This window comes from Pseudorca crassidens, chromosome 9 (assembly GCF_039906515.1).
Source record: "Pseudorca crassidens isolate mPseCra1 chromosome 9, mPseCra1.hap1, whole genome shotgun sequence".
NCBI classification, from domain to species: Eukaryota; Metazoa; Chordata; class Mammalia; order Artiodactyla; family Delphinidae; genus Pseudorca; species Pseudorca crassidens.
The window spans coordinates 77,489,124-77,516,817 of NC_090304.1; the positions used below are offsets into that span (position 1 = coordinate 77,489,124).

The following is a 27,694-nucleotide window of genomic DNA, read 5'->3' on the forward strand; positions in this document are numbered from 1 at the left end:
ACTACCTGTTACTGGATTCATCAGACTGGCAAAGTTATTAGTCTTTCATCAGGAGCACCAACACGAAAGAATAATAAATAATTAATATATAATTTTATATCCAGAAAAAAATCTTTCTACAAAACTTCTTATAGAGAATCAATTCAGTCTCTGACAAATCAAATGTTATGACCTTGTACGCTGGATAACGATAAACGTGGTTTTGCTTTAAGAGTACAATCATACTTAGTGATGCTATTGAGTTTTTAAAACTCAACTCTGTAATTAAACAAGAATATGTGTTTGTCATTTTAAGTATTGTTCAGTATACTGCCACTGTTTTGACTATTCACAACACAAGATTCCAAACCGAGAGCATTTTTTTCTTTTTTCTTTAAAATTCCATTACTCCCGTAGGTAAATTAAAATGTTTTTTAAAATCTGTGTGAAAAAAAGTTGCAGCGAACTCGACACAATATTAGAATACAAGGTACTGCAGTGATTGATGTTTCAATCCGTAATATAAACATATTACACATAAATTAATTTAAATCTTGAGATTCGTATGAAAATGAAGCGGTTGAGTGTCCAGACCCCTGAGACGGTTCTGCTTTGGGTTCTGGCCCGCTACCCAACATCCAGTGCCACCCCTCCCGGGAGAACGGGGCGTTAATGTCTCCTCTCCAAGACAGACATTCCCAGTAATTGTCCTTCTACGAAGAAAAGCATTTTATAAGGCCCCCGACTCGCCGCACGCCTTCCGCTCCGCGGGGCTACAGCGGACCTAGAGTGACGCTGCACTTTTAGAAATCACGGCTGGTCTTGTCTTGGGATTGCGCAGATCTGAAAAGTGTAGAAACATAATATCGGGGAGGTACGCTCCAGAAACAGCATATTCTGCGCCCCCTTGATGTCCCCCCAAAAAATGAGGAGAAGAGGTAAGGAAAAGGAAGCCAACCTGTGCTGTGCCCCGCCCCGGCCACCCACCCCTCGCGGCCACTCGGGGGAGCCGGAGCCGGGCGCTGAGGGCCGGGAGCTGGCGGCGGCCAGCGGCCGCACCGCTACTCTCGCGACGCGCCGGGCGCGCCCCGCCCCGGGCCCTCACCTCAGGTAGTTGAGATAGGGCTGGTAGACCTGCGGCAGGCCCTCCTTGAGCACCGCGGCCTGGTAGCCGAGCTGCGGGAGCCCGTTGAGGCCGAGCGGCGGGTAGAGCGCTGGGGCCGCCCCGGCGGCGGCGGCGGCGGCCGAGGCCGAGGTGGACGGCAGGCCGTCCCGCGGCAGCAGGCAGGCGCCCGCGCCCGGCCCCTTGCAGGGTGGTGGGGCGAACGCGCCCTGCTGGGGCGGCGCGCTCTCCGCCTTGTACAGGATGCACTCCAGGGTCGAGCCCGACGAGGACGCGGGCGAGACAGACGCACCGACAGGTGCGGCGGCGGCCGCCCCTTCCCCGGGTCTTGACGACGGCGCTCGCGTAGGCAGCGCAGGTGGCGGCAGCGGGAAATCCGGGAAGACGGCGGGGTTGGCACCCGCCACCAGGTACGGCCGCGGGGAGCGAGCGGCGGCCTCGGCGCCTTCCTCTTCCTCCTTGATCTTCAGGGCGGGCGGCTGGAAGTCTCCATAGAGCGGGAATGCGTCGTCCTTGGGCTCGGCGTCGGGCTGGTACGCGCAGTCGGGGAAGTCGCCGGCCGCGACCTGGGCGGACGAGGCCGAGGGCGGGCCCCGCGGCGGGGCAAAGGCGCTGACTGCCGCGGCCCCGCCGTCATAGTTATCCCCCTCTAGCAGCTGCCGGGTGCGGGCGGCCAGGAAGGCTGAGTTGAGCGGCAGGATGGGCACGTGGATAAAATCCATCACCGTAGTGGCCAGCGGGGAGCGCCCGGGCGCCGCTGGCGCGTCGTGCTCCGCCAGGGCGACCCTGGGCGCCGTGAAGCGGGAATCTTCCTTGGGGACCAGGGCGACGCCTCCTGCGGCCGACCCTGGAGCAGCGGTCGCGGCTCCTCCTCCGGCCGCTGGGCCTCCCGCAGGCCGGGGTTTGCCCTTCAGAGGTGGACCCACGGAGCCCTCGGACTCGGAGCCATCCTCCTCCTCCACCTCCACCACAGGGGGCTGCGGAGAGGGCTTCACTGCGGCCCCGGGCCAGTGATGGCTCCCGGCCGTCGGGGGCAGCAGCTGCCGGGACGGTGCCAGGCCCCTGGGCAGCAATTTCTGGGCAGCTGCCGTCCCGGAGCTGTCACCAGACTTGCCTTCTGGTCGGCTCATGAGCGGGGGCAATACCCTGTGGGTGACAGGGGCAGCCCGGGCGTCTTGGGGAAGCTCGGGGCTAAAGAGGCACCAAGGGCTGGTGGCCTCGCAGACGGGCGGGCTGGCGTGGCTCTGCCCAGGACCCGAGGGCTCCAGTAGCGTGTCCAAGACACTGTCCAGCAGTCCGCTGTCCTTTTCTGGGGGTCTAGAGGTGCCACCTCCAGCACCCTCTGTGGCTTCAACTCTGGAATACGCCCCCTCCACGTCTGACAGCGACTGCTGGTCCTGAGTCTTCCCGTCTGGGTCCTGACCCTGGCAGGGCCGAGGGAAGAGCAGCCCGTCCAGGGAGAGGGGTATGACCGAGGCAGTAGGTGACGCGTCCGAGATCTCGCTCGCCTGAAAGGGGCCTGTGTCCCGGCGTCCCAGCAGAGGGGATCCGACCTGGGTTGGGGAGGGCGCTCTGCCCGCCACGTGGGGAGCCCGGGGATCCTTTGCCTTCCGCTCAGTCATGACGACCCGGACTCCCCTTTTCTCCTCCCCTGTCTCTGGGGAGGAGGGATAGGGGAAGGACGAGGGGGTGTCAGGAATACAAGAGCAGCGGGGGGAGGAAATAGGTGTTGAATTTGGCTGGACCGGACGGTGGAGAGGGGGGTGAAATCTCCACCTCCTGGGTCGGAAGGGGGCGGCACCGATCAGCTACTGCCCTTGCCCTCGGTCCGGTAGGCAGGGGAGGGGTGGCAGTTGCTCCGTCCTTGAGGCAGGTGGGGAGAGCAGGCGAAGGCAGTTGTAGGGATCTCACTTCCTAACTGGGAGAGTTCTCCAAGAGAGTTCCCCGACTTCAGTCTGCGGACAGAGACGCAGAGTACTCACAAGTCGGCACTCGAGTGGCGGCGGCTTCGAAAGCGATGCAAAGCGGCTCTCTCTCTACACTGTTTCTCCAGCTTCAGTGCCGTGTTGCTCCCAATCCCCGACTGCATTCCACTTCCCTTCTCACTAAAACCCTGGGGCTACTTTGGCCTCTCGGCACAGCCCATCCTCAGGAGCAGCCTTGTTTCTGCCGGCTCCCTATAGCTGGCGACAACCATCTCTGCAGCTCTCACATTTCTCGGCAGTCGGGGGGACGAAACGCCTATAGTTGCAGATTCCACTCAAATGCCAAGGGAAACTAGTTCTCACTGAGAATGCTGCTCACACACCAGACCCTCGCTCACTCAAATATTACTAGGCTTAACTGGAGTAGTGACAGCCAGTAGACTAGCCCCACCGCTTTCTAACAACGCCTCCTCCCTATCTGGAGGCCCCGCCCAAAGTCCCTCCCTGCCCCAATTATGGACCAGATCTGAAATTGTGGAGTTGGTATTTCCAGCCGCTAGTCTGAATAACAGGTACTGTGGGCTGGAACTTCGTAAGCATATTAGATTTTGTACGACCAGTTAAGAATTATGCCCAATCTAACTGGAAAAGCGAATGGATTCTATCAGAAGCTGAATTCTCAGGATTTCAGTTTTGTAAAGATTTTACATAGAGGAAAATATTTGGCTATGTGTATTATTTTTTAGAATAAACGTATCAAGGATGATCCTAAATAACATGAAAGAGATTTTCTCTCTTATGACTTCCATAAAAGTGAGTATTTTCAAATTGCTACAACCAACATGTCCTGCTCCTCGTGAACAGTCCTCAATGTGGCAGAGAAATTTGGGAGTGGGAGATAGTTGATAACACTTACCTACATGTACAGGAAGTTTGGATGTTGTGTGTCACACTTTGATTTGTCCTAAGGAATGCATTCCAACTTTTAACAAATAGCACTTTAAGGAAAGTTTTCTTTAGCTCCAGCTTATATCCTGTGCTACATCGTAAATTCCTCAATAGAGGTGTTACATTGTATTTTTCTCCCCTCGGCATTCTTATTCTTTAAAATAATCTTTGAGTTTTTTAAGCAGATCACCTCTTGCCTCCTGAGGATATGGTAGAGACAGTGGGGAGTAGTGCAATATATTTGAGATGCAGAGTTATAAACTAACTATCTCTGTGCTGAACCCAAGACCGTTGGGTATCCTGACATCATCTTAAATATACCATGTTCAAAAGTGAATTAATCATTTGGAAAATTCCTCGAAGTTCTGTCTGTGCTGATGCCCCACAGATTCTCTCAGCCAGGTTTAGAGAATACACTGGAAGACTCCAAGACTCCAGGAAGGGCAGAGCTACTAGAGGTAAGGATCCTGGATCCCTGAATCACCTGGGGAGGGTCTACATGAGTGAGAAATTTTATCATGTTAGGCCATTGGATTTTGGAATCCATTTTTCCAACCATTAGCTTACTCCGACCGACTAATTTTAAATATAAAGGAGTTAGGCGGGTAGAGGAGGGGTGAAGAGAACTCCAGGAAGCAGGTATAGTATGTTCACAGGACATCAAATAGGAAGACATAATATGGGGACTGCAAGGAGGCCATTATGGATAGAGCATAGAGTAAATGTGGGAATGGAAGAAGATAAGGCTAGAGAGATGAACTAATTTATTATTATTAATACTGTTATTGTTGCTTTGGGGCTTTCCCTTTTCCAATCTATTTTAAACCACTTAACGTGCTTTACTGGATATAACTCATATACCATAGAGTTCACCAGTTTTAAAGTTACAATTCAATGGTTTTTAACATATGCACAGTTGTATAACTATCACCACTATTAATTTTAGAACATTTACATTACCCTTATGTGGGTACCATAAAATATGGAAGCAACCTAAGTGCCCATTAATAGCTGAATGGATAAAGATGAAGGTATGACTATTACTATTAATAGTCACTCCTCATTTTCCCTTAAAACCTTTCAACAGCCTCTGAGTCTACTTTCCTTCTCTCTGCATTTGCCTATTCTGGACATTTCATATAAATAGAATCATACCATATGTGTTCTTTTTTGCTGGCTTCTTTCCCTTAGCATAATGTTTTCAAGGTGCAGCCACATGGTAGCATGTATCAGTACTTCACTCCTTTTTATTGCTAAATAATATTTTATTGTATGTATATACTATGTTTGATTGTCCATTTAGCAGTTGTTGGACATTAGGGCTGTTTCTACTTGTAGGCTGTTATGAATAATGTTGCTATTAACATTCATGTACAAGTTTTCGTGTGAACATATACTTTCATTTCTCTGGCATATATACATAGGATTAGAACTGCTGGGTCATATGGTAACTCTAGGTTTAACCTTTTGAGGAACTGCAGACTGTTTTCCAAAGTGACTGGACATATTATGTTTACACCTGCAGTGTAGGAAGGTTCCAATTTCTCCACATCCTCAGAAATACCTGTTACTGTCTTTTCATTATAGCCCTCATAGTGTGTGTGAGTGAAGTAGTATTTCACTTTGGTTTTGATTTACACTTCCCTGATGATTAGTGCCATAGAATCTGTAGATTTTGTAGAATCTGGATAGCACTGCCAGGTAGTCTTCTACGACTTTTACATGTGTTAACTTATTTAATCCTTCAACAGTCCCATGAAGTAAGTACTGTTATCTGCATTTCATAGTTGAGAATACTGAAGCTCAGAGTTTCCCATTATTATTAAGTTAATAAGTAGCATAGCCATATTTGATCCCAGGCAATCAAATGCCTCAAATACCAGACTTCTTAGGAGTATGATTTTTAAATAGCAAATGGCTCAGAATGTGGGTTCCAGGTTGCTGCAGCCGTAAAATTGGCACTAAGTCTCATTTTAAATGACACACTATATTAGGCTTAATTTTTTTTTTTTTTTTTTTGCGGTACGCAGCCCTCTCACTGTTGGGGCCTCGACGCGCAGGCTCAGCGGCCATGGCTCACGGGCCTAGCCGCTCTGCGGCATGTGGGATCTTCCTGGACTGGGGCACGAACCCGTGTCCCCTGCATCGGCAGGCGGACTCTCAACCACTGCGCCACCAGGGAAGTCCTATTTGGCTTAATTTTGATTGACTATAAAAATTCCCTCAAACCAGACAAGTCTGACTAGGATATTTCCATAAGACTGAAAGTCTTGAAGTAAGGAAACAATAATAAAGATGCTCAGCATATCCTAAATCACCATTATGCCATGAAATTTGATGCTGGGTGATTAGCATTGTTGGCACAAGAATTCCTAAAAATATGAATCTTTGAGTGAAACAAAGTCACTAGTTAAATATACTGGTTAAAAATAGAATTACCATATGATCCAGTAATTTCACTCTTGGATATTTATCCGAAGAAAACACAGACACTAATTAGAAAAGATATATGTACCCCTATGTTCATTTCAACATTACTTACAATAGCTAAGATATGGAAGCAACCTAAGTGCCCATTAATAGCTGAATGGATAAAGATGAAGGTATGATATATATATATATATATATGTATATATAAATAATAGAATATTACTCAGCCATAGAACAGAATCTTTCCATTTGCAACAACATGAATGAACTGTGAGGGCATTATGTTAAGTGAAATAAGTCAGACAGAGAAAGACAAATACTGTATGATTTCACTTATATGTAGAATCTAAAAGAAGAAAACAAATGAACAAACATAATAAAACAGAAACAGTTATAGACACAGAGAAAAAACAGGTGGTTGCCAGAGGGAAGGGGATGATGGTGACGGGGTATGAAAGAAATAGGTGAGGGAGATTAAGTGGTACACACTTCCAGTTGCAAAATAAATGAGTCAGGGATATGATATGCACAGTGTGGGGAATATAGTAACTATGTAATATTTTTGTATGGTGACGTATTGTAACTAGACTTATCATGGTGATCATTTCGAAATGTATAGAAACATTGAATCACTATGTTGTGTAATAAGAACTAACATAGTGTTGTAGGTCAATTACTCTTCAAAAATAAACCAACCAACAAACAAACTCATATGAAAAGAGATCAGATTTGTGGGTACCAGAGGCAGGGGATGTGGAATTGAATGAAAGCAGTCAAAAGGTACAAACTCCCAGTTATAAGATAAATAAGTGCTAAATAATGTACAACATGATAAATATAATTAACACTGCTTATGTATGAAAGTTGTTAAGCGAATAAATCCTGAGTTCTCATTACAAGGAAAAATATTTTTTTCTATTTCTTTAATGTTTTATCTATATAAGATGTGGATGTTCATTAAACTTATTGTGCTAATCATTTCATGAAGTATGTAAATCAAAGCATTATGCTGTACACCTTAAACTTAATACAGTGCTGTATATCAATTATATCTCAATAAAACTCGAAGAAAAAAAACTCACTGGTTAAATTCAGGTGTGATAGGGCTAACTCCAAATGTTTCTACAGACTATTTTTTAAGAAGATAGTTCAAATTTGGAAGGTTTTTTTTTTTGTTTATACTAGAAAAAGGCTTATTAAATTATAATTGTCATAAAGTAAGCTGCTTATATTTAAAATGTACACTTTGTTAAGTTTTGACATAAGTATATACCTGTGAAGCCATCACCACAAAAAAAGATAAGTATACCCTTTTCCTCTAGAAGTTTCCTCATGTCACTTTTTAATCCCTTCATTTTTCTATCCTCTCCTATCCCTGTCATTCCTTATGGATTGCTGGGCAACCACTAATCTACTTTTTGTCACTATACATTAGTTTTTTTTTTTAACTTTATATCTGATTTATTAAATGTATTAAATTATATACACATAGATTTTTAGGACTGTGCTTTAATTTTTTAATTAATAGACTTTACTTTTTAGAATAGTTTTAGATTTACAGAGAAACTAAGAAGATAGTACAGAGTTCCCATATATCCTCTGCATAGTTTTTCTTATTACCATCTTATGTTAATATGGTATATTTGTTACAATTAATGAACCAATATTGATACATTATTAATAACTAATATACATAATTTATTCAGATCTCCTTAGCTTTTACCTAATGTTCTTTTTCCTTTCCACAATCTCATCCAGGATACCATATTACATTGTTGTTATGTCTCCTTAGGCTCCTCTTGGCTATGACAGTTTCTCAGACTTTCCTTGTTTTTGATGACTTTGCAGTCCTGAGGCATATTGTGGGATGCCCCTCTACTGGAATTTCATGTTTACCTCCTGATTAGACTGGGGTTATGGATTTGGGGGAGGCAAATTACAGTGGTAAAGTGCCATATTCATCACAACATATCAAAGGTATACACTGTCAATATGACTTATCATCACTGTTGACGTTGACCTTGATCACCTGGATGAAGTAGTATTTGTCAGTTTTCTCCTCTGCATAGTTACTCTTTTTCCCCTCTTACCATATTGTGCTCTTTGGAAGGAAGTTACTATGAACAGCCCACACTTAAGAGAGTGTGGGCGTGTAAGGAGTTACTAGTTCCCTCCTTTAGGGTAGAGTATCTACATAATTAATTTGGAATTCTTCTGCATGGGAGATTTACTTTTTCTCCCCCATTTACTAACTTATTCAGTCTTTTATTTATATCAGTATGGACTCATGGATATTTATTTTATACTTTGAGTTATAATCTATTTTTTTGCTCAAATTATTCCAGCCTTGAGCATTGGGAACTTGTGTGTGTGTGTGTGTGTGTGTGTGTGTGTGTGTTCATGTGTGTGTTTGAGCATTTTCTTAATTTCTGGCATTACAAGATGCCCTAGACTCATCTTGTCTATTTACTGCCCCAGTCCTAGAATCAGCCATGTATTGGAAAATGATATTAGAAATGAATATCTGAGTGCTAAATGTGTTCTACATTTACTTTTATTTCTTAGAATTTTGTACAGTGTAGTGTATGCTTTTTTCATCTAGCTTCTTTCACTCAGCATAATTATTTTAAGATCTATATTGTAGTATGTCTCATTAGCTCTTTTTTTATTGCTGAGTAGTAATCTATTGTATGGATATACCATAGTTCGTTTATGTGTTGATAAACATTTGAATTTTTCCCAGTTTTTTAATATCACAAGTAAAGCTACTACAAAAATGTGTGTATAAGTCTTTGTATGGACATATGTTTTTCTTTCTCATGAATAAATACCCAGAAATGAAATGGCTGGATAAATTAGTAGGTGTACATTTAACTACCAGACAATTTCCAAAGTAGTTGTACCATTTTACATTCCCACCAGCAGTATATTACAGTTCTAATTCTTCCATATCCCAGACAACAATTGGTATGGTCAGTGGTTTTAATTTTAACAATTCTAGTAGATAACGTAGTGGTATGCTCAGTGGTATGCTGAGAAATAAATTACCACAAACTTAATGGTTTAAACATCACCCAGTCATTATCTCACAGTTTCCATGGGTCAGCAATCTGGGCATGGGTTAGTTGGATCCACTGCTCAGGGCTCACATGGCTGTATCAGTGCATCAGCCAAGATTGCATTATCATCTGGGGCTCAGCCTGTTCTTCCAGGTTCATTCAGGTAGCGGCAGAGTTCAGTTCCTTGCAGCTTTCAAACTCATGCTGGCTTCCATCTTCTTCAAGGTTGGCAAGAGATAGTTATTCATGCTTTTTAAGGGCTTCTGCCTGATTAAGTCAGACTCACCAGATAACCTCCATTTTGATTAACTCAAAATAAACCAACGTGGGATCTTAATTATAATACATCAGCAAATATCCTTTTGCCAGAAATGTAACATAATCATGGGAGTGAACATCATTTTGACCACCTCATTCACATTCAAGGGGAGGAAATTATACAAATCATGTACACTGTGGGGAGAAAATTTTGGAGACCATTTTATAATTATGCCTAATTTTTGTTTTATATTGTACATGTCTAGTATTTAGAAATACAATTGATTTTTTAATTGGAATGATGGATGGTGGATGTCCTTGGTGGTTTTCTGATTTTATGGGGGGAAGCATTCAGTCTTTCATCATTAAGTATGATGTTAGCTTCAGATTTTTTCATAGATTTCCCCTTATCAGATTGAGGAAGTACCCTTCTATTCCTAAGTACCTCTCTTTGCTGAGAGGTTTATTAGGAGTAGATGTGCTTTTTTGTCAAATGATCTTTCTGTTGAGATGATCTTATGTCTTTTCTTTATTAATTTGTTAATATGGTGAATTACATTAATTGAGTTTTTAATGTTAAGCCAACCTTGTATTCCTGGGATAAATCTTACTTAGTCATGATGTAATTTTTATATATCACATTTGATTTGTTAAAAGCTTGGTAGAATTGTTAAGTCTTCGTTTATGAGCAATATTGGTCTGCTGTCTTCTCTTACAATGACTTTGGTTTTTGTATCATGAATTCCAAGAAATAAATGGCATATTTTCATATTTATAAAATAAAATTAAAAGTACAATAAAATTTATTGTCTCCACAAATACATGTATTTTGGTATCAGCTGTTCTTTCGTGTTGTCTCTCCACTATGGCAGTGGATATAACATGCAAAGAGAGCCATGAAGCTTTTTTAAACTTGAAAAGATGATTGACTTTTGACAAGCTTAATCCAGTTTTTATAGTGAACAAAGGAATCATTCATTCATTTTACAGATGTCTGCCTTCAGAATATCATTAAACAGTTTGCTTTGTATGTTATTTTACTATATATTTACATGTATATATACATATGTGTGTATATATATATATACACACACACACATTTTCTACACTATCACATACAATGCTCAGAAAACTTCATGATATAAGTATTATTATCTCAATTTTTGAGATGAGAAAATTGAAGCCTGGCGTCTTAGACCTAGTAATTAATAGAGTCAGAACTCACTACTATGGCTTTTAATTTCAAATCTAGTGCTCTTTTCACTTTACATATTGTGTTTCTCTATTTGTTTACAGTTTATAGTGTTGGTAGTTGACAGGGTTCATGGAATAGTGTAGAAATGTTTGCTTGATCTGAGGCCTCAGAAACATGAACACATTCAGAAATGCATATCAGGCCACTTAGACCTATGATTTGGTTAGTTTGGAAATTTTTATTGTTTATACAACTTTGAGAGCTAGAATCCGTCTGTATTTACAAAGGGATGATTGTAGGTGAATGTTGGTCCTTGAAGTGAGTACATAAAGGTCACTTCTGTAACCTGCTTGACACATTCCCCTCAGTTCTGAACCCAGTGCTCCATACAACTCTTGGGTTATTCAGGTCCCTCCACAGATGTACTGACCATCCACTAGATAATACCTGCTTTTTATACCCATGTCAGGTAGGATATATTTTGGCTCCAAGTAACAGGATACTCAATAAAAAGTGACTTATATAACAGTTATTTATTATCTTACATGCCAGGAAGTCTGGAGGATAGTAGTTCTAGGGTTGGTTAATCATGGCTCAGTAATGTCCTCAGGGTTCCAAACTCTCCATCTTTCCAGTCAGCTGGCATCAGAGGCTTGGGTTTTATCTCTTTCTTGTCCCCTAGTGCCCAAAAATGGCATCAGAGTCTCACATAACTGCATCCAAAATTAGGAATAAGGAAAGTTTCTCCTGGCATGTTTTTTCTTTAAATCAAGGAAGAAAACCTTATCCAGAAGCCGACCCCATAGACATCCTATCAAGACTTATTGGCTAGAACTGGGTCATCTGTGCAACACTAAACCAGTTACTCAAAGGAAAATTTGATTAGATTAATTGTGATTCATCTCCTGCAACTGAGTCCACTGTTCTGAGTACTTTGCTACCAAAATTGGGGTTATGTTAGAAAGGAGCAAAAGTTGGAATGTGAATTCAACAAATAACATCTGACATTATTCAAAGTCTCATTTTGCTCAGAATCCTAAATGATACTTAATCTAAACTGAGAAAGAAATTCACACTCAGTTATGAATGAATTTAATAGCCTACTTATTTTAATATAGTAAAATAATTACTTATTGTAATTATTGTAAATATAACTTCTTATTGTATATAAGTATAAATATATACTTATATACAATAAATATAACTACCTATAGTAAATACAACTTCACAATTTATCTTAACAATAATTATTTTTCATGCATACATTTATACACACTTGTAATTCTAATATGATATTTTTAAATGACGATCAACTCCATATATCCTTTTGTGTACCTTGAATTATTCTTCAACTTTATGCACTAATTACTGCCTCTGGCACTCATTTTTTTTGTTCTACAGTTTAGCCTATAGTTGTCCAGAGTTCACACATAGGTACATTTGTTACATCTTTCTGTCCTTGGAACTATATGCACTTACATACATCACTTATATTACAGTTCTGAAATATTTAATTTTACAGTCTAGTTTTCTCTCTTTAATGTAATGATTTTTAGGAATCCAAATTACCACTAAAAATCTATATTTATATGGAATGATATAGGATGAGAAATGGTTGGCTGATACAGGTACTAAAGTTCTATCATAGTTAACCTATAGTTGATACTGTTTAATATGTCATTTGTTAAAATTTTATAAACTTCAAATTTATCTAAAAAGGGGGAAAGGAATATAGTACTGCTCTGGGTAATTTTGCTAAAATAAACAACAACAAATGCTGTATAAAATAGCTGTCTTTCCTACATTAAACACCAGAAATAATACTTTCCTTATGAGGTTGATCAGAAGATTAATAGTAATTGTATAGTTGAAGTTAAAATAAGGAGCTATGGGGCTTCCCTGGTGGCGTAGTGGTTAAGAATCTGCCTGCCAATGCAGGGGAAGTGGGTTCGAGCCCTGGTCCGGGAAGATCCCACATGCCGCAGAGCAACTAAGCCCGTGCGCCACAACTACTGAGCCTGCGCTCTAGAGCCCGCATGCCACAACTACTGAAGCCCGCGCGCCTAGAGCCCATGCTTCGCAACAAGAGAAGCCAGCGCAATGAGAAGCCCGTGCACCACAGCGAAGAGTAGCCCCTGCTTGCCGCAACTAGAGAAAGCCCACGCGCAGCAACAAAGACACAACACAGCCAAAAATAAAAAATAATAAAAAAATAAGGAACTATGGTAATTTTAAGTTTAAAGCTATAATATGTGAAACATTAAAAGGTTTTCTCTATTAGTTTTGCAGCTCTACTACATGTAAGTATTATTAACATTGAGAAGGACGTTGGAGTGGATCCCTCCACTCTACCCCCAAAAAGTGTATTTCCATATAATCCATATAACTTGCAAAATATACAGTAAATGAAATATAAAGTGCAAGATCAGGTGCAACAGTAAAAAATTCCTACTTGATGCCTGACCAGTTCCGGAACTGCAGGCATTTTTTCAGTTGTGAGCCAAACTCATTCTTCCCAAAGAAAAACTTCATTTATCCATTATTTTGACTTTTAAAAAAACTAACCGATTCATTGAAAATGAGGAAATCTAGGCTTAAAAAACCGTTATCTTTTTAGAACACCAATTGTGAAAGCACAATATAAGCAGCGTAGCTAAATTTAGAAAATAGAAAACACAATAGTATTCCTCATCATAAATAGTAACCTAAGCAGAAATAAAAGAGAAGACAGGATCTCAAACTAGGATGGTCATTTATGTTTTATTGCTATAAGTAATCCTACCTCCCTCGCTTTTTTATTATTGATACTTTCTTTTTCTCTGTGCTGCTTCTCAGTCTGGTTCCTGCATTTAAGGCAAGAACTCTACTCTCCTAGATAGTTATTTTCAATGGATTTTGGTCCTCTGCCAGTTTTCATTCTATCACATATTCTTCTCATCTCTCTTCCCAAAGTCTTCATCCTTATTCATGAAGAAATGAGAGAAAGTTTATTAGTAAATACTGTACTTATAAAAAATGTCTGATGTGAGATAGGCTTTGAAGTAAATTTTGTATAATAAAAAACTTTAAAGAATTAAAAATGCTTAATGTAAATCATGGAAATAGCCACATATTTTCTCTTTAAGTCATATTTTTAGGATTTATGAGAAAATGATGGTGAATACTTATAAAGGACACTAATTTTGGGAATTCCCTTGCAGTCCAGTGGTTAGGGCTCCAGGCTTCCACTGCAGGGGGCACCAGTTCGATCCCTGGTTGGAGAACCAAGATCCCACAAGGCATGCAGCTCGGCAAAACAAACAAACAAAACAAACCAAGAAAACCCCCTAATTTTAATATTAGAATTCAAATAACATATCAGTTAGAGATGTTGTATCTTCTTCCTTCTTCCTTTTCTGTCTTCTACAACTCAGCTTCAATCAATAGTGTTACCTTTCCTAGTGTTTCTTATTGTATTATTTAATATGTTTTTACTTATATTTGATTTTCAGCTTTATTCTTGGGCTCTTCCTTATATAAATAGATCAGTCAAAGAGCATTTTCTATTTTTTACCTTTCATCCCCATTCTCTTTTAATTTATATCATTCATAAATATAACATTCTATCCCATAACCCTTATCTCAGTGTTTGTTTTCATTTTAGATTTTCATTGGTTAAAAATATCTAATGCTCATTGCTGAAGATTCTACAGCCATATCCTGGTTTCTTTAAGTAGTTTCCAATAGGTGAACATCTTCACTAAATTCTTACATGTTCAAAATTGTTGGTCTTCTTTTTTTATGCCTGAAGGAGTGCTTGGCTGAATACAAAATCCTGGGGACTTATTTTTCTTGTGTATCTTGTAGGTACTGCTCCCTAACAGTAGAGAAGTCTGATGCCCCTGTGTCTTTTTCTTTCCATTGTAAGTTTTTGTCTGGTTGCGGAAAGAACCTTTCTTTGTCACTGAAATCTAATAAACTTCCCAAGATAAATATCACGTTGACGATTCTGTATCAGATTTTGTGCTGTATGGTGTGCTGTTTCAATATGTAGATTCAATTATTTTCTGTTTTTAATTATAATTTAAAATATTCTGTTTCATTGTTATCTTCTTCTTTGGAGATTCCACTTATGCAAATATTGGGTCTCTTTTGCCTGATTTATATATTTATTTTCTATTCTTTTCTTGTCTTTCTTTTTGATATTTACCATCTATAGCCCTTATTGTATTTTTCATGGTGTATTAATTTCCTAGGGTTGCTATAACAAATTACCACAACTTTGGCATCTCAAAACAACAGAAATTTATTCACTTACAGTTCTGGAGGCCAGAAGCCTGAAATCAAGGTGTTAGCAGGGTCATGCTTCATCTGACGTTTCTAGGAAAGAATCCTTCCTTGCCTCTTCCTAGCTTCTGGTGTCACCCAGAAATTCTTGGCAGTTTTTGGCTTTTATCTGTATCACTCTCATCCCTGTTTCTCTTTTCACATGGCCGTTCTCTTTGTTTGTCTCTCTATGTCCTCTCCTTTTCTTATAAGTATACCAGGCATGAGTTTTAGGGCCCACCCTAATCCAGTGTGATTTCATTTCAAGATCTTTAACTCATTATTTTTCAAAGATCTTATTTCTAAATAAGGTCACATTCACGGATACCAGAGGTTAGAATCTGAACATGTCTTTTGGGCAGAAGACAATTCGACCCACTGCACATAGTGTCTATGTTCTTTGTTTTCCTTCAGTTAAAAAAAAAAAAGACCTTATTACTTGGAAATAATTTTAAATGTAGAGAAAACTTTCAATAAGGGTACAGAAAATTCCCATATACCCTTCACCCAGATTCCCCAACATTTTGTGCTGTTTGCTTCATTGTTCACTTAACCTAATCTAATCTAACCCATCTATCTAATCTGCGGCATTATATCTATTTGTATATCTATTGATATAGATACACATTTTTTTCGGAACCATTTGAGACTAAGTTGCACAAATCATATATCTTTACTCCTAAATACTACTGTGCGTATTTCCTAAGAACAAGGACGTTCTCTTACGTGATATGATTATCATCTTCAGGAAATTCACCATTGACACAACACTTTAATCTACCATCATACTCCTAATTTTGTCAACTGATCAAATAATATTCTGTATAACATTTTTTCTCTAGTTCAGGCTTATATGTTACCTTTAGTTGTCAAATATCTTTAGTTTCCTTTAACCTCAACTAGCTCCTCAGCTTTTCTTACTCTTTCCTGACTTTTGAATATGCAGGTACTTTTTAAAAAAGAGAATATTCCTCATTTTGGTTATTCTGATGATTCCTTATGATTATATTCAAGTAAAGTATCCCTAATTGGAGGACTACAGAAATGATATCGTGTCTTGAGAACATCACTTTTGGGTGGTACTCATGGCTTATCTGCCCCTCATTTGCCGTATTGATTTTGATCATTTGGTCAAGGTATTGTTTAGTTTATCCACCATGTATTTTCTCTTTTCCTCTTGCAATCCTTATTATTACAGTTGAAATATTTTTATTTTACTACTCCAAATTTCCCTCCACCTTTATCAGTCAGAAAAGTTCTCCCTCATTCATTCATTCATCTACCTGCCCAACCTATTCATTATCAAAATGAATTAAAAAATTCCTATTTTTTAAATTTAAAACTGTTATTTTTCAATACTGTATTTATATGAGTACTCATATTGTACCAGATTTGGCCAGTGGGAGTTCCTGTACACCAGCTCCTTTGTCCTTTTAACATGCCCCAATAATTTACTTTTAACATTTTCTTACTTTATGGCTTAATATGTTCTAGGATCACTTTGCATACCCTGTTCCAGCCATTGAATCATCCATTTCTCAGAGGAAACTTGGTTCATTTTAGTGGAAAATGCAATTAGAAACCAATACCTAGGTCTTCAATGTGCCGATTGCTACTGGAGTATCATCTTTGCTTCTAGGCCTTTTCAACAGACAAGAGTTAAGAAATGTGTGTGTGCATATATGCATATGTAATCTATTATACATACATGATCTATATAATATATATGTATAATGTACTATATAATCTAATCATCTATCTATGAAGATATCAGAAATCATTTGTTCTTACTGAAACCTCCAAATCCAATCCATCTCCGTTGAGTTTTCCTTGCCTGCCCCCCATTCTACATTTGTATCTCCCTTCTTCTGCAGTGATACCACTATAAAACTACCTACAAAAAATTCAGGGTTTTTTGGTGTTCCTTCCCATCTCACCCCTCCTTCCTCCAACTGAAGAGATATAGTTAAATACCATGTTTAAAATGTGTTTGGATTTGTTCCTTTGTTTTCTTTTTAGCATTATTGTAATTCATTTGAAATATAGTTGTATACCTTGGTTTCAGTTTGCTTTTAGTTGTTTTAATTTTTTGTTCCTCCATCCCTTGGTGATTTATTTTTATTTCTAGAATATGTAGAATATTAACATGCTTCCAGAAGTCATAATTACAAAAAAGTTATACTTACTCAGAGAAATGTCATGCCTTCTTTTGTCCCTTTCACCTTCATCATACTCCCCTGTAGGTAACCAACTTTATTGTCTCCAGGTTTATCTTCCTGTGTTTCTTTCTGTAAATATAAAGAGATAATTTAGAGTTTTTGTTTCTCTTTATTTACTATATGAAAGGTATCTCTCTTCACTTAATAATATTTCCTGGAAATCACTCTATATAAGTTCATACAGATCTTTGTAATTAGTAGTTACAACTGCCTAGTAATCCATTGTGTGCACGTAAACTGTAATTTATTCAAACAATGTTCTATCATTATTCTTATTTTCTCGAAAGTGTTTAATGAGAATGAGTTTGAATTTTGTCAAAGGCTTTTTCAGTCTCTATTTTCCTTCAAATTTAGTCTTATTTCAGAAATTTTTTGGCCTTTTTTCTTCTATTTTTTCACCCCAGTTTTTCAAGTTCTTGATTCATCTCCTCCTGTTGTCACATCATTACCTACTGTTTTCTGGCCATTTCTTCCCTGAGTTTTTGTATTTCTGATTTGTGATCTTCCTTCAGAATAGTGATTGCTTCATTATTTCTCCAAGAAGTTTTGGTTTCCAATTTTCATCTGATTATTGATAATATTTTCTGAAGGATTTTTTTCTATAAGAAAGTTTTATTGCTTTTTTCACATTTTTAAAACATGGTATTGTGGTGTGCATGTGGTGTCTATTTCTTTTCTGTTTCTCACACTTGATTACATTTTATTTTCTGGGGCCATCTTTTTACAGGAAGCACATGTTGGGGAAAAAGAAAGACTGTCTCCTCTACTTCTTGAACCTGACTTAATTCAAGGAGGTTTCTATTACCATACCTAAACTTCTACAGGTTCTACTCTGCTGTTGCCATGAGGGGACAGCACCTGCCTTTTGGGGATTCCCTAAATTTGGAAGATTTGTTTTTGATTATTTTATGATCTCCTATTCCTCTGTAGCCTCTAAGCCCTTCATCCGCCTCCCATTGTTCTCCTCAACCCTGCTCATAGTAGTTCCCATTCAGAATGGGTCCTTCCTCAGGTCTGCTAGTCTGTTTTCCCAGTGTTTTTCCTACTCCTCCCCTTGACTTCTATAATACCCCATCACAGTTTTCTGCAATGCTCTGTTACCAGTTCTGAGGTGGGCAGCATATATACACAAAATTTGTAGTTTGGAGGTGTTTTTTGCCTTCTGCCTTTGTTGAAAATGAAATTTTCATTTTTCTTATTGTCCTTGTTTCCTTATGGCCTTTTGGAGAAGTGGAATTATTCATAACTAAGCTGCCATCAAGTTTTTACTGGAAGTTGAAACCTATTTTACAATATCTCCTCTGTTTTACTTGTCATATGACTTTAGACCAGTTATTTAAATTCTTTGTACTGCTGTTGTCTCACCTTTAAAGTAGGTTAGATAATATCTATTAAGGTTCATGTAGGTATACATTGAGATACTAAAGTTGGTATAAAATCTGGTATGTGGTTTACTAGATTGTAACTGCTTAATAACAATAATAGATGAAGATAATGACGATGATGATAATCCTGGAAGTCCAAGTCTATGGATACTTACTGATAGAGGAGTAGAAGACCTAGTTTGAGTTAGTATGACATTTTTAGGAGGCATATTATAAACTTTCCACTCTGCCAGTCCCCCTTTTCCTTTTGTTAACTGGATCTACAAACACTTGGTTTGATTGGGTAACAATAATACTGCAAATATGACTATTTAATAATTGTGGCTAATTACCATGTAGAAATATAAAAATTAAGCAATAATTAGGAATGTCCAATGAATTTATTTGATTATAGTACTAAATTTAACCAGTTTATGTCACCTTGCTTGGCTCAACTCCAGTTATGATATATGCCTTTTTAGAATTAAGAACAAAATGAGATGTCTGTGCCTACCTTTATTATGACTTTTAAAAACAATCCACAATTCATGATGATTTGGATACCTGAGCCAAGAAAATTATTTTCTTCCCCACTGGGATGCCTTCCAATCTTTTTTTTTTTTTGCCAGAACATTCACCAAACTCATTTCAAAGTCACTCGCTTGTTTTCAGTTATTCTTCCCCTTTTTATTTATATTTATTTATTTATTTATATTTTTGGCTGTGTTGGGTCTTCGCTGCACGCAGGCTTTCTCTAGTTGCTGTAAGCAGGGGCTACTCTTCAGTGCGGTGGATGGGATTCTCATTGCTGTGGCTTCTCTTGTTGCAGAGCATGGGCTTTAAGGGTGTGGGCTTCAATAATTGCATCATGCGGGCTCAGTAGTTGTGGCTTGCAGGCTCTAGGATGTACTGGCTTCAGTAGTTGTGGCACACGGGCTCAGTAGTTGTGGCACACAGGCTCAGTAGTTGTAGTGCATGGTCTTAGTTGCTCTGCAGCATGTGGGATCTTCCCAGACTAGGGATCGAACCCGTGTCCCCTGCATTGGCAGACAGATTCTTAACCACTGTGCCACCAGTTAAGTCCTATTCTTCCCTTTTATGCTAACTACTTCTCAAGAGATTTGGAAGTGTGTCTGTGTTTGAAATGGTTGCATATATTTTCTGTTTTTATATGTAATTTTAATTTAAACATTAGAAATTCTCTATAATTCCATTGGTATCTCATCTTAAATAGAAGCACCATTCCTTTTACTCAAAGACTTAATCAAATATCACTTCCTCTGTGAAGCCTTCCTTGACTTTCCCAGTGCAATTAGAGAAGTTTATTTTCCTACTGGAACACTTTCCACACTGTGCTGTGTTTTGTGCACAGCACATGGCATTTAGAACAGAATGAGAAACACTTGTATTTCAACTCGATTCTATGTTTCTGGGGAATGCTTGCTGTATCTTTTCACATTCTCAGAACCTGGCGTAATGCCTGGCATTGAGAGGCACTCAATAAATATTTGTCATATGAATGAATACATTGCTGGAACATTCCCCTAAAAGTAATTTTGATTCATTAAAATTTCTTCTCAGTAAACGTCATTGAAGGTATGATTCTCAACTCTAAAACATTATAACACTAGCTAGATATGTGATCCAGGCAAAGCAATGCAATCTCTATGGCCTTCATTTATTCATTTGTAAAATGAAAGGTTTAGTTAATGTGATCTCCTGAGATCCTTACATCTCCAAAATTGTATAACTTTATGATGCTTAAGAATTGAATAAATGGGAGAAGGTTGTGTAAGCACATGTTTTCAGCCCTACTTTCTCTGTCAACTGCTTTCTGGAAAAACAATATTAAAATAAGTCCGCATGTGTTGACTGGAAAAATCTAGATGTCTATAGGCAATGAAATCTAGGGAAAAGAGAGCATATATAGGAAGGGAGAGTCAAGAACCCCCTTGAAAGTGGTTTGAATTAATTATGAGACTGACAAATTATGGAATATGCAGCTATTAAAAATTCATATAGAGACCACAATAAGATATCATTCCATGCCCATTAGAATGACTAACATTAAAGAGACTAGTAATACTAAATTTTGATTAGAATGTGGAACAACTTAAACTCTCATTTATTGTTGGTAAAAATATAAAATGCAACATTTAACCACTTTAGAGAAAAGTCTGGAATTCTTTTAAAATAAAACTAAACATACACCTAACCTATGATCTGGCAATTTCTCTCCTATGTATTTTTTTAAATTAGCATACAATAAAGTTGACTTTTTGCCATAGAATTATACGAATTTTAGCACATAAATGGATCATGTAATCAGTCCACAATCAGGGTAAAATTGTAACACCCAAATCTCCTTGTACTACCCCTTTGTTGTCACTCCCACCCCCCTAACCCTACCCTTGGCAACCACTGATCTGTTCTCTGTCATATCATTTTTTTTTCTAGAATATCATATAAATGGAATAATACAGTATATAACTTTCTGAGAGAGGCTTCTTTCACTCACCATAATGCCTTTAAGAGTCACTCAAGTTGTTGCATGTATCAATAATTCTTTTTGTTTAACTTCTGAGTAGTATTTCATTTTCTGGATATCCTACAGTTTGCTTATGCATTCACCCATGAAGTATAGTTGGATTCCAATGTATTTGGCAGCTAATAAATGACCTATATAAACCGGTCATAAATATGCTAGTTCCTGTACACTATGAATTCTTGTGGTTATTTTTTTTTGTTATTATTATTATTTTTTGCGGTACGCGGGCCTCTCACTGTTGTGGCCTCTCCCGTTGCGGAGCACTGGCTCCGGACGTGCAGGCTCAGCGGCCATGGCTCACGTGCCCAGCCGCTCCGTGGCATGTGGGATCTTCCCGGACCGGGGCACGAACCCGTGTCTCCTGCATCGGCAGGCGGACTCTCAACCACTGCGCCACCAGGGAAGCCCCTTTTTGTGGTTATTTTAAATGGTCTTTTTGCCTTTTATTATATCACTTCTTGTGATTGTCTGTGTATCTACCCTTATACATTTTAATTTTACACTTCTAGGATACAATGAATTTCAGAACAAGATAATCAGGCTTGCTAGAATTGTATTTAAAACACTTTGTAAAAAGGAATTTGAAAAGTGCTTCTATGAGTAAAATTTATAAGCTTTGTAAGATCATATTAGCTTCTTAGAGGCCTTTTTATACTCTTTCTTTTTTTAAAAAATTTATTGGTGTATAGTTGTTTACAATGTTGTGTTAGTTTCTGCTGTACAGCAAAGTGAACCAGTTATACATATACATATATCCCCTCTTTTTTAGATTTCCCTCCCATTTAGGTCACCACAGAGCACTGAGTAGAGTTCACTGTGCTATACAGTAGGTTCTCATTAGTTATCTGTTTTATACATAGTACTGTATATATGTCAATCCCAATCTCCCAATTCATCCCACCCCCACCATCCCCCTTTGGTATCCATAAGTTTGTTCTCTACATCTATGTCTCTTTCTTAAAGTAATCTGAATAGCTTAGTCTTTGTAGATTGTTATTTGATTATTAATAATGATTATTATAAATAGGTACTTGTTGACCTTAGCAACATGAAAAAGCTATACCTATTTAGAGAAGTTTTTGTTGTTGTTGTTGTTGGGGGTGTTTAAGTATCTCTGAAAATACATATTTTCAAACCTTTTTATGATGAGGGTGAATACTACATTCCTGGAAAAATTTCTAGTGCTATTGTCCTAAATGTTTGTACCTCGTTGCCTATGCTTATTAATAAACTTATATTATATGGTTGTTAGTATTTTACCCCACTTGCTTTATCACTTATACTCTATGTGTTTTTTTCTTCAACCATTGGAGAGTAACTTGCATATATTATGACTTTATTCTTAAATACCTAAATGAATATTTCTTAAAAACAAGGGTATTCTCTTACATGACCACAGTATGGTTACTAACTTCAATAAATTTAAAATATATGTAATAGTTTCAGCTAATATACCATGCATATTCAATTTTTCCAGTTGACCAAAAGTGTCCTTTAGAGCATTTCTCTCTCCCGCTCAGTACCAGAGAGTCTACTATCAGGTATTGCATTTATTTGTCATGTCTCTCTAGCCTTCTTTAAATTGGAATATATCCACAGACTTAGTCTATAATTGCACTGACATTTTGAAAAATACAGTCCTTTTTTGGTTTGTTTTTAATAGAACATTTCTTATTTGGAGTTTGATATTTTTTTTCATAATTAGATTCATATTATGTATTCTTAGCCAGATTACTACTCCTGGTTCTTTTATGCATTTTAAATTAAATATATTATTCCTTTTACGTTATAAAAAGGACACAAAGCTTGGGAGTAGTTAAGGGAATATGAATAATAAGGTTACATCACACTTGTGGGGAGTGTATTGTCTAGTATTATGTGGTTAATTTAAATATGTCTAGTAGATTCTATTTGACATGCCCATCTAGAAAAGAATATGTGAATATATTTTATTTATAAGTAAATTTTGCACAACACAGGTGCATTGATAATCTTAACAGTTACTGCTAATAATAACATGACTTCATTTATATAAATAAAACTTATTTTCCCCATATGTTAAGAAAGAGATGCTCTCATTAGAAGACAGTAGTATGTAAAATCTCTCTAGACCTGAGATTCTTAGATTTTAAACTTCTTCTATTAGGCTATGAGCACTTGAAGTTAGGGCTCCAGTCTTACTTATGTATTCCTGGTATTTATTACAGTGCTTGAAGAACAGTAATAAAAGTTATAGCTAATATTTTTATGTATTGCTATGTACCAGGTAATATTTAAACATTTTACATGTACAACTTTATAAAATTGATATTATTTTTAATCCCCATTTTAAGGTGGGGAAACTGAGGCACAGAGATTAAGTAATGTATCCAATGTCACACACCTAACAAGTGGCAAACTCAGTACCCAAACTCAGGCAGTCTGATTTCAGAGCCCATGCTCCTAATTTCTACACCACAATAACTCTATAAGTAATTGCCACACAGATGAATGAAAAAAGAAAGAAAGAATGAATGAATGAAGAAAATAGAGAAGATAGACCAGAAGGCTTTAATGCACCTTCTGGATCAAAGATTTTTTAATTCTGTGATATGATCACCTGTGACTTTGGGTTTTATTCCAGTTGGATTATAATGGATTTTATTCTAATTGATAAAAAATATTTACTTTATGATGTTAATCATGTTTTACTTTTTAACTATAGGTAAAAAGACTTGTAATGACCCATCTTATTATTTATGTATTTATTTACTCATTATTTATTTATTTATTTATTCATCAGATAGATATTAAGTCTTTACTAGATGCCAGATCTTGTGATTAAAGCACTTAAAACAGCAACAGCAAAATCCAAACTCTGCGTATAGAGTTTGTAGTGTTGGGGGTAGATTTGAAATTGACATAAGTGAAATCATTTTAAGTGCTAAGTTAGCAAAGTAAAGATTTCTCTTAACTCTTATTACGAAGGGATGTAACCTTCCTGAATAAGATTTAAAGTTGAAAGCTGAAGAATGATCAGCATGTGACCTGGGAAGGAAGAATGAAAGAGTGTTCTAGGCAGAGGGCCTGAGAGCAGTCACTGAGGCCTGATAGGGTGTGATGCATGGATTCTTTCATTTCATTCAATGGGTATTGAATGTGCCAGGCCCTGCACTAGGTGATGGGAATGTCGCAGTGGGCAAGACATCTTGTTCATATAAGGAGAGTGGTTTGCGATAAGACTGCATGGTATGCAGAGCTAAGATCATGCAGGCCATTGAAGTTTATGTTATGGTTTTAGACTTTATCTTAAGGGCAATGGAAAGTGAGAATTGAGTCTTTTGAGCCACAGGAAGCAAATGTTTCAAGGAGAATGGTATAATATGCCTTGTATTTTTTTTTAATTTTTATTTTGATAAGAACACTTAACATGAGATCTACCCTCTTAACAAATTTTTAATACATTAAATGTGTACAACACATATTAGCACTCCTACGTTTATTGCAGTACTATTCACAATGGCCAACATGTGGAAACAAACTAAAATGTTCATTGACAGATAAATGCCTAAAGAAAATGCAGTATATGCATACAATGAGATACTATTCAACCTTAAAAAAGAAGGAAATTTTGCTTTATGTGACAATAAGGATGAACCTTGAGGACATTATGCTAAATGAAATAAACCAGTAACAAAAAGACAAATACTGCATAATCCCACTTATATGAGGTACACATGATATGATTTAATGGTGCTGTGAGGTCAAGTAAGATGGAAACTGAAAGGGGTTCATTGCATTCAGAAACCTGGAGGTCGCTGGTGACCTTAATGAAAGCAGGCCTTGTATTGGCGGTGGTAGAAGGAGATAAAGAAATGGAGACAATATAGTTTTGTTATTGATTAAAGTCATTTTAGCTGTTGATCTTCCTCTGGTGGGAGTTTATAGTTGGACTCCTCACTTTGTGTCCTTCATAGTCAGGCCTTACTCCAACCTTCCAGTGGCTAATGTATTTGCCTCATTGCTTATTGTGTTCTAGCACATGCCTTTAACTCTGCTTTATAGCATGTTGGGTAAGAGCTTAGACTCAGGAATCAGAGTGAACTGAGTTTGACTTCACAATTTGCTGGCTCATTGGCCATGAACATTATATAACTATGGTGAACTCTAGTTTTTTCAGAGATCAAATGATAATATTAATGGTATCTCCCTCATAGGATTTTTGCATCATTAGTCATGGAGCTGTTTCAAACAGTACTGCCCTTGGACACATATAATTTTAAAGTTTGTAAGGGCCACGTCAAAAGAAAAGATACAAACAGATGGAGAGATATACCATGTTCTTGGATTGGAAGATTCAACATTGTGAAAATGACTCTACTACCCAAAACAATCTACAGATTCAATGCAATCCCTATCAAACTACCAGTGGCATTTTTCACAGAACTAGAACAAAAAAATTCACAATTTATATGGAAACACAAAAGACCCCGAATAGCCAAATCTTGAGAAAGAAAAACCGAGCTGGAGGAATCAGGCTCTCTGACTTCAGACTATACTACAAAGCTACCGTAATGAAGAGAGTATGCTACTGGCACAAAAACAGAAATATAGATCAATGGAACAGGATAGAAAGCCCAGAAATAAACCCATGCACATATGGTCACCTTATTTTTGATAAAGGAGGCAAGAATATAAAATGGAGAAAAGACAGCTTCTTCAATAAGTGGTGCTGGGAAAACTGGACAGCTATATGTACAATAATGAAATTAGAACACTCCCTAACACCATACACAAAAATAAACTCAAAACGGATTAAAGACCTAAATGTAAAGCCAGACACTATAAAACTCTTAGAGGAAAACTTAGGCAGAACACTCTGTGACATAAATCACAGCAAGATCCTTTTTGATGCACCTCCTGGAGTAATGGAAATAAAACCAAAAATAAACAAATGGGACCTAATGAAACTCAAAAGCTTTTGCACAGCAAAGGAAACCATAAACAAGATGAAAAGACAACCCTCAGAACGGGAGAAAATATTTGCAAATGAAGAAATTGACAAAGGATTAATCTCCAAAATATATAAACAGCTCATGCAGCTCAATATCAAAAAAACAAACAGCCCAACCCAAAAATGGGCAGAAGACCTAAATAGACATTTCTCCAAAGAAGATATACAGATTGCCAACAAACACAAGAAAAGATGCTAATCATTAGAGAAATGCAAATCAAAACTACAATGAGGTATCACCTCACACCAGTCAGAATGGCCATCATCAAAAAATCTACAAACAATAAATGCTGGAGAGGGTGTGGAGAAAAGGGAACTCTCCTGTACTGTTGGTGGGAATGTAAATTGATACAGCCACTATGGAGAATAGTATGGACGTTCCTTAAAAAACTAAAAATAGACCTACCATATGACCCAGCAATCCCACTACTGGGCATATACCCTGAGAAAACCATAATTCAAAAAGAGTCATGGAAGGCTTCCCTGGTGGCGCAGTGGTTGAGAGTCCGCCTGCCGATGCAGGGGACATGGGTTCGTTCCCCGGTCCAGGAAGATCCCACATGCTGCGGAGCAGCTGGGCCCGTGAGCCATGGCCGGTGAGCCTGTGCGGCCGGAGCCAGTGCTCCACAACGGGAGAGGCCACAACAGTAAGAGGCCCACATACTGCAAAAAAAAAAAGTCATGTACCACAATGTTCATTGCAGCTCTATTTACAAGATCTCAGCAAACTCTTGTCCCTTTCCTCCATGTGAGGACACAGGGAGAATATGGCTGTCTATGTGCCAGGATGCAGGCTTTCACGAGACATCAAATCTGTCGATATATGTATCTTGGACTTTCTGGCCTCCAGAACTGTGAGTAATAAATTTCTGTTATTTAAAATTCACCATGTCTATGTAATTTGTTATAGAAGTCCAAATAGACTAAGACAACCTAACATATCAAAAATCACCATTTCAATATGTAATCAATATGAAAATATTAATAAGATATTTTACTTTTATTCATACTCAGAGTTTGAGATCTGGTGTGTATTTTACGCATACATCACATCTCAATTCAGGCTAGCCACATTTCAAGTGTTCCATAGGTAGTGGCTGCAGTATTGAACAGTGCAGTTCTAGAGATGGATGGGAGCACCTGTCTTTATAGGCTGAGGAGGCAGAAAGCATCATCTATAAATGCGCTAAATTCTAGCTAAGAGGAAATCCCCATCCTGACATATTCTCTATGAATTTCTTGCATTATTCATGACTCTGATACATTCCTGGCCAATTCAGTTCTTGTGCATTTATGCATATAATAAAATAACCTAATTCATTCATTCATTTACCAATATTTACAGAAA

General features: G+C 38.2%; 1 protein-coding gene and 1 long non-coding RNA gene across 4 annotated transcripts in view; one reads left to right on the forward strand and one right to left on the reverse strand.

The window, feature by feature from the left end:
* The window catches only part of PGR (progesterone receptor), a 99,561-nt gene extending 96,073 nt beyond the window's left edge, over positions 1–3,488 (reverse strand). The window contains exon 1 of one of the 3 annotated variants that reach the window (XM_067750794.1): positions 1,085–3,474. In XM_067750794.1, the coding sequence (XP_067606895.1) occupies positions 1,085–2,724 (1,640 nt within the window). In that variant the 5' untranslated portion in view covers positions 2,725–3,474. Of the gene's footprint in view, positions 1–1,084 lie in introns of all 3 variants that reach the window. The other 2 variants (XM_067750793.1, XM_067750795.1) reach the window with 2 other exon arrangements.
* On the forward strand, positions 800–27,232 carry LOC137230773 (uncharacterized). Its single transcript, XR_010946249.1, has 3 exons — positions 800–917; positions 4,364–4,433; positions 25,550–27,232. It is a non-coding gene; the product is annotated as an uncharacterized lncRNA (long non-coding RNA).
* The last annotated feature ends 462 nt before the right edge of the window (positions 27,233–27,694 follow it).